Genomic DNA, 13,300 nt, shown 5'->3' on the forward strand with positions numbered 1-13,300 from the left:
CACCTTTGCTGATGGAGAGATAAGCAGGGTGGAAGGCTGACTCAGTTTTCCCTTTGTCTCACTAAACATGGTGTCCAAGTTTGGGACAAATTTTAGGAAAAAGACCTCCAAAGGGTCCCCTCCCCCCCTTACAATTCCTTCCTTCACCAAGCTCGGAAAGAATTTTCTTCAGGGGAAAGTGGAAAAAACTTTTTTATTAACAAAATACAAAAGAAACACTTCCCAGCACAGACCCAGATTGAGATGAACTCGGCAGATCTTCACCGGGAAGGGCAGCAGAGCTTCTTTGGCAGACTTCCAGAGGTGGTCTCCGAAGTTCAGATCCGTTTCCTCTGGAGCCGGTGCAAATCTTAGGGATGGGGGGGGGGGAATGGGAGAGGGGCAGTTTAGGCAGCCGGGGGGGAGGAAAAGCAGCTGAAGCAGCGGAGGGGAGGGGGGCAGGGGGGCACAGCAGAAGCAGCAGCCAAAGCAGCAGCCAGCGAGCAGCGAAAGCAGCAGCCAAAAAGCCCCAAAAGCTGAAAAAACACCCGGCTAGATAAAACAGCCCGGGGGAGGGGCCTGCAGCTCCATGGTGGGGGGTAGGGAGAGGAGCTAGTCAAAACATAACCCATAACATTCCACCCCTTATCCCATATCGTGGTCATTGACACGCGATTGGGATACACACTTACTAGGCACAAACTTTCTCTGACTTGCTCAAAACCTTCAACACTTACACATTTCCTCCTTCTCACTTGCTCAGGCCTTTGTCACTTACACATTTCCTTCTATTCATAAAATCTGGCATACAATGGTAGTGGCACTCAACAATAATATTTGTATACAACTTTATCCTATAATAAGATCTCCCTGAGGTACACAGCAGGTTGTTCCATCCTTCTGCATAATCCACCAAGTACATCCTGGTCCTTGAGCAAAGGCAATCCCACGAATGGGTTTGCCTGTACTCGAGGCAGGATGAATCCATACTGTCTTTCCTAGCAACCCTCTAACATGGGCCACTGGGACTTTGTCTCCGTCTACTACATTAAGGCCTTCAGACTGGGCGGGACCTGCTCGGTTGGTGGAACCTCGAGTGCTAACTAACCAAGTGGCTTTTGCCAGGTGCTGCTCCCAGTTTTTTAGAGATCCCCCACCCAATGCCTTTAATGTGGTCTTCAACAATCCATTGTACCTCTCCACTTTACCTGCAGCTGGTGCATGGTAAGGGATATGGTACACCCACTCAATACCATGTTCCTTAGCCCAGGTGTTGACAAGCTTATTTTTGAAATGAGTCCCATTGTCTGACTCAATTCTCTCAGGGGTACCATGCCTCCAAAGGACCTGCTTTTCCAGGCCCAGGATGGTGTTGCGAGCAGTGGCATGGGACACAGGGTAGGTCTCCAACCATCCGGTGGTGGCTTCTACCATGGTCAGCACGTAACGTTTTCCCTGGCAGGTCTGAGGCAGTGTGATGCAATCAATCTGCCAGGCCTCCCCATACTTGTATTTGGACCACCATCCACCATACCAGAGGGGTTTTACCCGCTTGGCCTGCTTGATGGCAGCGCAAGTGTCACAGTCATGAATGGCTTGGGTAATGCTGTCCATGGTTAGATCCACCCCTCGGTCTCGTGCCCACTTATAGGTGGCATCCCTACCCTGATGGCCTGAGGCATCGTGGGCCCATTGAGCCAGGAACAACTCTCCCTTATGTTCCCAATCTAAGTCTATCTTTGAGACCTCTATCTGTGCAGCCTGATCTACCTGCTTGTTGTGCCTATGTTCTTCATTAGCCCGACTCTTGGGAACATGGGCATCCACATGACGGACTTTCACGGGGAGCTTCTCTACCCGAGTGGCAATGTCTTTGCACTCATCAGCAGCCCAGATTGGTTTTCCTCTACGTTGCCAATAAGCCTTTTTCCACCTTTCCAGCCAACCCCACAGAGCATTGGCTACCATCCACGAATCAGTGTAAAGGTAGAGCTTTGGCCATTTCTCTCTCTCAGCAATGTCCAAGGCCAGCTGAACAGCTTTGAGTTCAGCAAGTTGACTCGATCCACCTTCTTCTTTGGTAGCTTGTGCAAGCTGTCGTGTGGGGCTCCATACGGCAGCTTTCCACTTCCGGTTCATCCCCACAATGCGGCAGGAACCGTCGGTGAAAAGGGCGTAGCGTGTTTCATCTGCTGGCAGCTGGTTGTACGGTGGAGCTTCTTCAGCCCGAGTCACTTGCTTCTGCTCCTCCTCATCAGCGAGACCAAAATCTTCGCCTTCTGGCCAGTTCGTGATTATCTCCAAAATCCCAGGGTGACTCGGGTTACCAATATGGGCGCGCTGCGTGATGAGGGCAATCCACTTGCTCCATGTGGCATCGGTGGCGTGGTGAGTAGAGGGAACCTTTCCGCTGAACATCCACCCCAGCACTGGCAGTCGAGGTGCCAGGAGAAGTTGTGCTTCTGTGCCAATCACCTCTGAGGCAGCTTGAACTCCTTCATAGGCAGCCAAGATTTCCTTCTCTGTGGGAGTGTAGTTGGCTTCGGACCCTCTGTAGCTTCTGCTCCAGAATCCCAGGGGTCGGCCTCGGGTCTCACCAGGCACCTTCTGCCACAGGCTCCAAGACAAACCATGGCTCCCAGCTGCTGAGTAAAGTACGTTCTTCACATCTGGTCCCCTCCTAACTGGGCCAAGGGCTACTGCATGGGCAATCTCCTGTTTAATCTGAGCAAAGGCTTGCTGCTGTTCAGGGCCCCAGTGGAAATCATTTTTCTTGCGGGTAATAAGGTAAAGAGGGCTCACAATCTGGCTGTACTCAGGAATGTGCATTCTCCAAAAACCGATGGCACCTAGAAAAGCTTGTGTCTCCTTCTTGTTAGTAGGTGGGGACATAGCTGTAATCTTGTTAATAACATCAGTAGGAATCTGACGCCATCCATCTTGCCACTTCACTCCCAGGAACTGAATCTCCCGAGCAGGTCCTTTAACTTTACTCTTCTTGATGGCGAAGCCGGCTTCCAGGAGAATTTGAATAATTTTTTCTCCTTTCTCAAACACTTCCGCTGCTGTGTTTCCCCATACGATGATATCATCAATATATTGTACATGTTCCGGAGCTTCACCCTTTTCCAGTGCAGTCTGGATCAGTCCATGACAGATGGTAGGACTGTGCTTCCACCCCTGGGGCAGTCGGTTCCAGGTGTACTGCACGCCCCTCCAGGTGAAAGCAAACTGAGGCCTGCACTCTGATGCCAAAGGAATGGAGAAGAATGCATTTGCAATGTCAATGGTGGCAATACCACCTTGCTGCCTTGGACTCCAGCTCATACTGGAGTTCCAGCATGTCCGGCACAGCAGCGCTCAGCGGTGGAGTCACTTCATTCAATGCCCGATAGTCCACAGTCAGTCTCCATTCCCCATCAGATTTACGCACAGGCCGAATGGGGCTGTTGAAGGGTGAGTGGGTTTTACTAATCACCCCTTGGCTCTCCAGCTCTCGGATCATCTTATGAATAGGAATCACAGCATCTCACGTTGTTCTGTACTGCCGGCGGTGTACTATTGAAGTGGCAATTGGTACTCGTTGTTCTTCTCCCTGCAGAAGTCCTACTGTAATTGGATTCTCAGATAGTCCAGGCAAGGTGTTCAACTGTCGAATATGCTCTGCCATCACAGTTGCAATTCCAAATGCCCATCTTAGTCCTTTTGGGTCCTTAAAATACCCACTCCGAAGGTAATCTATGCCCAAAATACATGGGGCCTCTGGACCAGTCACAATAAGATGTTTCTTCCAATCCTTTCCAGTTAAACTTACTTCCGCTTCCACCAGGGTGAAGTCCTGCGATCCACCTGTCACACCAGCAATTGAAACAGATTCTGCTCCCATGTGTCTTGATGGAAGTATCGTACACTGTGCACCTGTATCCACTAAAGCTTTATATTTCCGTGGTTTCGAAGTGCCAGGCCATCGAATCCACACAGTCCAAAAAACACGATTTTCCCTCGCCTCACCCTGGCTAGAGGCAGGGCCCCTCTAAGCCTGTTTCTCCTTCTTTTCTGGGGCATACATCTTAGAAGTTCCCTCAAGAGGATCAGACATGTCATTATCAGTATCACGTTCAGCACTTTGGCTGCGAGAGACAGGAGCGGCTTTCCTTCTGGTGGAACTTCCTCTTTCAATCTTTCCTTCCTTCAAATCCCGCACTCGTTTTGCCAGAGCAGCCGTAGGCTTCCCATCCCATCTTCTCATGTTCTCTCCAGAATCTCGCAAGAAAAACCACAATTCAGCTCGGGGAGTGTACCTCCTCTCCCAACTGGGGGAACGTCTGCGTTGGGTACCAGGGTTTCTAATCTGTACAGCTGAAATTTGGAGGAGGTCCTCCTTAATCTCCTCCCTGAGTTTCCGATGATTTTTCTCTATTTTATCTTCTAAGTCTCGCAAGCGTGTTTCCACAGCTGCAATTCTAGCATGAGTCGGGCCATGTACTGCATCCGCATATGCACGAAGCTTCTTTGCCATATCGAGTACTGTCTCATACACCTCATCTCTCTTCATTATCGCTAGGGCAGACGCATACTCAGGTGGCCCAAGCCGCACAAGTTTTCTCCACATCACCGGTGTGCATGGTACCAGGTCTGGATTTCTAGTTGTTACGTCATCTGAAAAAATAATTTCTGTTACTGCCATTTCCCTGAGGCATTGGACCCCCTGCTCTATGGTTTTCCATCAGGTCTGCTGCACATATAAGTCATCTGCACACAGATAGCTTTGTGCCACGCTATCCAGGACCCGTGCCCAGAGGCTTTGAGGGTTAGCTCCCCTCATCACACCTTGGTCGATAACAGGATCATGAGACAGAGACCCCAAATGTCTCGCTTCAGAGCCATCCAAAACTGTGGCCTCACCTGCCGCATCCCAGAGACGAACCAGCCAGCTGATAATAGATTCATCAGGTCTCCGGGTGTAATCTTTTCTTAAACCACGAAGATCCTTCAGGGAAAGTGATTCATTATTAGTCTCTGCTCTTACATTAGTTGTTTTACCTCCTGATTTTACATCAGGAGGTGTTGAAGGTCCCTCTCCAGCATCATCATCATCATCATCTTCCACTAGCCTATCAGTCTTCTTGGTGCATTTCCCACTTCTCGTACTAGTAGCCACAGCCATTTTTTGGGGCTTGTTCTCCAGTTTAGCTGCTGGGTTTTGGCCTAGGGGGTTGGCTGCAACTTGAGTCACTGGGATAGGGGATAATTTATCTCCCTGTTCCCTCTCCTCTGTCTCCTGCTCTATAGTGCCTAGCAGGGTACGATATGCATGTGCCAGGGCCCAGCTCACTGCAATAATCCTTTTCTCTTTAGAACCATCCTGACACTTCCCCTTTAAGTACCTTGCAACCTCAATCGGATTTTGAATCTGTTCTGATGGGAATTCCCAAATTATGGGGTCAGAAAACTCCTTTAAAATCTGGCCCATTTTCTCCCATTTGCCATTCCACTCAAGATTCCTCCTGCCCAGTTTGACTCCCAAATCAGGAGTCCTCCCAGCCCCTTTAGAAATCTCGGCCTTAATTTTGTATAAACTGCAAATGGTGCAACAAAGACTTAACAAATTAACTGCCAAAAAGATAATGTCCTTAATATTCAGGGAGGTCTGAATATTTTCTAATACAGATGTAACTAATTCAGAGGAGAGGAAAGGAAATAAAGGCAGAAAATCCTCTTTTCCTGCTTCTCCTCTAAGAAATAACACAAGCCATGATTTATATATTCCTGAAGCCGATTCTAACATTCTTATAAATCTCTTATATGCCATTATCACCAAGCCTAGCCCGATGAGTATTTTGGTTAATACCCCTTTAATACAAAAACTTCGTATTAAAGAGAGCACCGGAGCTATCTCTGGGTAAGTAAACAAGCCCAACAACCACAACGGTATTAACACTTCAAAGAAACTTAATAACAACCCATACAGGCAGGCTCCCGCAACAAAAGACATTCTGGATTCAATAGACATACCAATACCAACAGCTGAAAACAAAATATTATTAGAATAAAGTTTTTTCCACTTTTCTGGTTTTCCCGTACGGGCCACCAAAATAATTTGTCCAAGTTTGGGACAAATTTTAGGAAAAAGACCTCCAAAGGGTCCCCTCCCCCCCTTACAATTCCTTCCTTCACCAAGCTCGGAAAGAATTTTCTTCAGGGGAAAGTGGAAAAAACTTTTTTATTAACAAAATACAAAAGAAACACTTCCCAGCACAGACCCAGATTGAGATGAACTCGGCAGATCTTCGCCGGGAAGGGCAGCAGAGCTTCTTTGGCAGACTTCCAGAGGTGGTCTCCGAAGTTCAGATCCGTTTCCTCTGGAGCCGGTGCAAATCTTAGGGATTGGGGGGGGGGAAAGGGAGAGGGGCAGTTTAGGCAGCCGGGGGGGAGGAAAAGCAGCTGAAGCAGCGGAGGGGAGGGGGGCAGGGGGGGCAGCAGAAGCAGCGGCAAAAGCAGCAGCAGAAGCGGCAGCGAAAGCAGCGGCAAAAAGCCCCAAAAGCCGAAAAAACACCCGGCTAGATAAAACAGCCCGGGGGAGGGGCCGGCAGCTCCATGGTGGGGGGTAGGGAGAGGAGCTAGTCAAAACATAACCCATAACACATGGTCTGTGGCAGATGCCATCTTGAATTTTGAATTTGTCTTTGCTCCTGTGGAGTTTGTGGGATTTAATAATTTTATATCTTGTGACTTTTTTCCACTAGTAAGGAGAAATTAAATATGAGTAGATAAAAGCAGATTGTGTACACTGGACCTCATCTTGACATGCAGGGAACTGCATGTTTTTTGAGTTTTTTTACAAGGACAGAGGCTGTGAATGGCCTCTCTGGTCCTCAGCAAGTAGTGACCAACAGTCATCTCAGGTGAGACCATGGGGACAAGTGATCACCTCACAGGACTCCAGAGACAAAAGCCCCCTTGTCTCTTCCCTCCCTGGCTGCCCCATGGCTGCGCTTTGCCATCCTGACAAGCATGCTCCTCTGTGTCTAGCATTAGTGGGAGGGATGTGGACCTTGTGGTGGCATAGCTGGACATCCCCCATGTCATGCTGCTGGGGAAGTTGGTGTCATTTCTGGGCCTACCAGGCTGCCACAGCATCCCTATTTCTCTCTGGGACAGCTCTATGGAAGGGAAGGGATTTGGTGTCCTTTTGTCCCCATGTCTGACTCAGTGTCATGGAGTGCTAGAGCTCAGCCTGCAACAGCCCCATACTGGCCTCCCCCATGTCCCTACAGCTGGAGACACCAAAAATGGTGACATGGAGTGGTGATATCTAGTTCCAGTTGTGCTTGGAGGGGTCACATACCAATGTGGATACCTCTGCCCCTGTTGTGTTTGCTTGTTATCGGGGCATCCCATCTCAGACTTCCCCTTGCCTGTGGTTTCAACTCTGCCTCTGCCCTCAACATGGGCACCCCAGGAAAGGGGGAGAGAAACTGCAGGTGAGGGAGGAGCAGTGGATATAGCACATTGTGGGGTGAGGTTGGCTCTGGTCACCACATTGTCCCTCCAGCAGTGGACACTGCTGCCGATTTGGACAGAGCAGCGCGATGGCTCCGTTTCCATGCACTGGAAGTTCTTGGGGAGGGGGCCAGATTCCCCACCAAAGCTGGTGGGAAGGAAAGGGGAGTTGCCAGACTGCAGCTGATCCTCAGGCCCTCCCTTGTCAGGGCATTTAGGGCAGTGTTCAGGCTCCCCTGCTCCCCTACATTGTGGGGTGCAGGGAAGCAGAGAGGCAGCTCCCAGGTCCCATGGCATGGATAGAACTCTGTGGAAAGGGGGAAGCTGCATATCCACTGCAACTCCCTGGAATGGGCTTGATGGTGGGGTCCCATCCCAGCTTGAAGATCCTGTCCAGCCAACTGCCATTTCTCCAGGAGTCTGATGACTGTCAGTGGAAACAGTCCTTTCCAGGCCCTGCAGCCTGTCTTTCCTCTTGGCGACCACCAAACTATGGCTGCTCTAGTCCCTTCATTTCTTGCATCTGAAGAAGAGCTCCTGGAGGACTGCCCTCTCCAGCTGGTCCAGGCTGGAAGTGCTCATCACCTCAACTCTGGGAAGTTCCTTCCTCAGGATAAGACCAGCAGTGCTGAGGGGTCAAGGGATATTACCATCAGCTTTTCTCTTTCACTCTCTTGCCCCTCAGAGCTTTCCAGGGCCATGGCCTAGCTCTCCTGCAGGTTTGCTACATCACTGGCTTATATACTTGTGGCCCATCAGCATAGCCTGGCTGTGGTATGGTTGGGAGGTGACAAAGAGGCATGGAACCAGTGCACAGCCTGGGGGCACAGAGAGCCCAGGCATGAAGCCCTATGGTGGGCATAGGGCTTACCTGCCCTGTGGGGAAACCAGCCATGCTGTTGTCAACCCACATGGCAGCACAAAGCAGCTGGCAATGTCTGTTCTATGCAGGGTGAGATATGCCAGGCAGAAGTAAGGGACATTCCTATCAGGGCAATGCATGTAGCGTATGGCCAAGTGACACGTGCACCTGAAAGGGAGATAGAACAGAGGCCTCAGTTCACCCATATCACCCTGATTGTCAAAGTGCTGCTGCAGCCAAGAGGGACCACTCCTGCACACAATAGAACAACCTTGCTCACAATCAAATTCCCCCACCACACGCAGCCATACTCAGGATGCTCCAGCTCACTCCAAGTGGGAAACCTCAGAGCCCTCCCCTAAACCTCAGTGCCAGTCCCATTGGCTGCCAGGGCCATTAGCACCAGCAGAGCTGCCCAGGCAGAGCTAGCCTGAGGAGACATCTGAGGCCACATCTCTCAACAGTCTATTCTTCCTGCTGCTGCACCCACTGCTGCACATTCTGGCTCTCACTGCTGGAACTATGCAGTCCTCTCGCTGCTGCCTTCTCTCCCTCCTCTACCTCTTCCTCCTCTCTGGGACGTGGGCAAACCTGGAGGGTAAGTGAGACCCCTGACTCATATCTACCTTCATGGGACTCCATAGGAAAGAGGCTTCCTGCTCCCCACCCACCTTGGGCACTTGCTTCCTTACTCCTCCTTGTCCCCTGGCTCCATACCTCCTCCCCAGCAGGGATGCAGCCACCACAAGTGGGTGCAGGGGATGGGAACGGGGGCTCCAAAGGCTGTAAGGGGCTTATGGGGGACCCACTGATCCCTGCAACCTCAAGGACCCATCCCTCAGCTCCTCTACTTTCCTCAGCCCTCTTCTCCCAGTCCCATCTCTTCCCTGTCAACCCTTGTCTCATGTAGGGGACTTCACTCTCCGGCTGCTCCAGACCACCACCTTCCAAAATACCTCATTTACGGACATGGAGGGATTGGGCCTGCTTGAAGACATTGAACTTGGTTGTCTTGATAAACACACATGGTCTATCCACTTCTGCCAGCCCTGGGTGCGCCCAGCCCTGCCCCACGTTGACTGGGACACCATTGAGAACCTTCTTAAGGTCTATTTGCAGAAGTTCAAGCATCTGATCAATGAAAGGGCCATGCAAAGGGACATACCCTGTGAGTGCCCAGTCTTCATTGTATTCCCTTTCTGAAAAGCAGCTGGGAAGTGGGGAAGGGTTTGATAGTGTTAGCACTATATTGGAGACACTGACCATGTCTGCAGGAAGGCAATCACAGCCCCTCATGTAACCTCTCTCTCTTCTCTGACCCACCAGACCCCTTTGTGGTTCAGTGCATGGCAGGCTGTGTGCTGTACTCCAACAGAACCTCCCAGGCATTTGCCTATGTGGGTTACAACGGTCAGGATTTCCTCAGCTTTGATACAGAGAATGTCACCTGGACCCTCTCCCAGGACACCGAGTTGTCACGATATGTCCAGTCATTTCTCCAGAACTACACCACCTTGAATGAGTTGGTGGAAATAATTTTCAATGATACTTGTGCCAATGAAATGGAGGTGTTCCTGCAGTATGGGAGGACAGCTTTGGAGAGACAAGGTGAGACCACCCTGACCCTGCAACCCAAAAAAGCCACCCCAAAGCCGACCGCACTGGGGCCCAGCTATGCCCCCCCGGGGCTTGTCCCACTCTTTGCTCTCATTCCCCAGAGTTGCCTGTGGCCACAGTCTTCACCCGCACCCCCAGCCTAGACCAGCTGCTGCTTGTTTGCCATGTCACTGGCTTCTACCCCCGTCCCATCAGCGTGGCCTGGCTGCGGGATGGACAGGAGGTGCCCCCAGGCCCGGCGCTCAACACCAGCACCATCCTGCCCAACGCTGACCTCACCTACCAGCTCCGCAGTGTCCTGGCCGTGGCACCCCGTGATGGGCACAGCTATGTCTGCCGTGTGCGCCACCACAGCCTGGGCACCCGCAGCCTTCTCATCCCATGGGGTAAGTGCCACCCATGGGGATGAGATGGGGATCCTGAGCCACCCTGCCCCACAATATTAAGCAAAAAAAGTTCATGGAAGCTTCTCCTTATGTTTCCCAGGGAATTCAGAAGTGGTGCTGATCACAGGACTCATGGCTGGGCTGCTTGTAGCCTTGGCCATAGCTGCCATGTCAGTGCTTTGGGTGTGGAGACAAAGGTGAGTCCCTGTCTGCCCCATGGAGTGGCAGTGAGAGAGGACAGGAGGAAATTCCCAGGGGATTTCTGCACTGAGCAGCAAAACTCTTGCTTTGACCCTGCCAGATGCTGTCTGCACTCCTATAAGGTCTCTGCCATGGAGCTGTCCCCCTCTCATTTCAGAAAGCACCAACAGATGGAGGAATCAGAGTCCAGGAACTCCATCCTGAGCAAAGAAGCCTAGCTCAGAAGGGAGCCAACAGTCCCCATTCTCTCCCACTGCCTTCACAGCAACAAGATCTACCTTTTTCTGCTTCACCTAAGTTCTGGGCATTGCCAATTGCAAGACTAAATTCAGAGATGCACAAGAGAAACCTGAGCTATTGACTCACCTGAAATTTCTAAACACATACAAATGTAAGTCTGAGACCTCCTCACTTGTTACTCATGATCATCTCTTAGCTTGTGGCACTGGCCAGTCCACCCACTGATGCTTTAGGGCACCACAATGCCCAATGGCAAATTCTCCTGATTTTGCTTCAGTAACAGTTTTGTCAGAAGGTAGAAAGCTGTTCCCTTCTACTGTAACTTTCTGATTTGTTTTTTTTTTCTAAAAATTGCCTTTATTAACCATATTCCAGAAATATTTGTGCTGAGACTGAACTGTTCCACACAGACTGTGTTGGGTTGATGTGGCCAGAAATGTATATTTTATTAGTATCTGTTGAAGCCAGGTAGGACAGTGATCCTTATCTCTGTGGCACATATTATCGGCTAATGGGCCATCTTTAAGACAAGGTGGGGCAATCATCTTTATCTTTTCCACAACCCATCCTCCCTCCAGGAACATATCATCTGCTAATGGGCCATTAAGTCCCACTGTATGACTGATAAAATTACATCATCCCATTGGGAGATGCTCCAGCCAGGGGGAGGAGCCAAGCCTTTCCTACTTAAATAAAAAACTGAAATTTTGAATAGCAAGTCATCCGTCTTTCCACTGGATTCCAGAGGAAAGCCGGACCTTTCCACATCATCTCTGAACCTTCAAAAGCAAACTGCACCTTTCTACAGGAGCACTGCTTCAGCTGAATCATATCTACCACTGCAAGGGGACTGTAGCCACCATTTAATGGGACTGCTACCAACACCCTGACTGACAGGGTGTCAGGTTGTATTCTGACTCTGTCAAGGTTGGGATTGTTCTTTGCCATACTGTATTTCTACCTTAATTTTCCTAGTAAAGAACTGTTATTACTAATTCCCCTATCTTTGCCTAAGTGCCCCTTAGTTTCAAAATTATAATAATAATAATTTGGAGGAAGGGGGTTTGCATTCTCCATTTCAAAGAAAAGCTTCTGCCTTTATTGGCAGACACCTGTCCTTCAAACCAGGACACAGACTAACAGAATCTGTCCAGAAATTGCTTTACAAAGTGCTGAGTAACACTGAAACTCTGGTGTGGGAGCTGCAGATGTGTATGAAATGAAAATAAACCATTCATATTTTCACTAAGATTATGTGCCTTTTATTAGCAGTTGAATGGGCTTGAAGAGGTTTTGATCAGCCATGTATAGAATCTGAAACACTGTTGAATTATTTGCACTACTTGCGGAAAGCACAAAGACATGGGGAAAAAATCGTACATATGTTCCTGTGCATACATGAACATGTTCTCACATATTGCATGGAAATAAGCAACTGTGCACATGGGGATAAAGTGACCTCAAGGCTCCTAATAGGGGAGAAAAAAGAAGCCCATGTCCCATCAAAGACAGCAGAGTTCACATACACACACAGAGGAAGGCATGTAATTCATGATCCAAATCAACTAGAACATGTAGCTTCAAAAGGTTTAGTTTCACTGGACAACTTCCTGCAAAGTTTCCCAGGATAAGTCTGGCAGTTGTATGCAAGCCAGAAAACCTGGCTAGCTTGTGGCCGTATCCACCACAAAACCAATGGTGTTTGTTCTCCCCTGGCCAGAACCTGGAAACCACATTGCTGGGGTGAGGACTGTATTTCCCTAGCAGCCAGTGTCATCTGCTAGCATCACAGGGCTCAAGGACCTCTCTGCAAGAGTGACACCAAGCCTCTCCCAGCCCCTGCTGACTTGGGTCAGACAGACGAAACCCTTAGGTGTGGGCATGCCTCCCTGCAGCATTGGCACTCACAGGGCAAATGGGGCAATTCCTCTCTCAAGAAAAGTGGAACATCCTGAAGCACTCATGGGACCGGGCAGACCTGGAGAGCAGGTGCAGCCAGTGAGGAAACCTCTTACGGAAAGCTGTTCATGTGAATGACCTCCCAAAAGACCCTACAGTACAGACCCACAAACACCTGGTACCAGGGAGGTGTCTGCCAAGTGTTTTCTCACTTCCCTAAGAGATCTTACAATAACACCCCACACAGGTAATTTTAGAGAGTTCTCTAGGCCCCTAATCACAGCCCAGTGGAGCAGTTGCTGCTACTCACCCACCTACCCAGTATGGCACCCAGAGGCACTGCATCTCTGTCCAGGAATTGCATCTCTGTCTACCCCATCCCAACTCACCCAGGCACAGCTTGGGGGTCACATCCATCACCTTAGCGGAGATTGCAAGGACCAATGCCACTTGTGGGGCCTTTGAGGACCAGAGGCCACATGAGAACTTTGAAGTCCTACAGTCCTCTAGGGCAGGAGGAAAGTGAGGACCAGCAATGACTTGAGAGGACTGTAAGGCCCAATGTCACTTGAGGGAACTGTGAGGACCTGGGAGTGACTCTGAGTACCATGGT

The 13,300-nt window shown here is 50.0% G+C and overlaps 1 protein-coding gene across 1 annotated transcript; it reads left to right on the forward strand.

Moving 5' to 3' along the window:
* The first annotated feature begins 8,863 nt into the window (after positions 1-8,863).
* On the forward strand, positions 8,864-11,783 carry LOC306807549 (T-cell surface glycoprotein CD1b-3-like). The gene is made up of 6 exons (XM_079317203.1): positions 8,864-8,942; positions 9,255-9,512; positions 9,671-9,952; positions 10,063-10,347; positions 10,448-10,544; positions 10,706-11,783. The coding sequence occupies exons 1-6, from the start codon at positions 8,867-8,869 to the stop codon at positions 10,764-10,766; spliced, it is 1,059 nt and encodes a 352-aa protein (XP_079173329.1). The 5' UTR covers positions 8,864-8,866; the 3' UTR covers positions 10,767-11,783.
* The last annotated feature ends 1,517 nt before the right edge of the window (positions 11,784-13,300 follow it).

The sequence above is a fragment of the Erithacus rubecula genome (assembly GCF_903797595.1).
Source record: "Erithacus rubecula genome assembly, chromosome: 13".
Classification (NCBI taxonomy): domain Eukaryota; kingdom Metazoa; phylum Chordata; class Aves; order Passeriformes; family Muscicapidae; genus Erithacus; species Erithacus rubecula.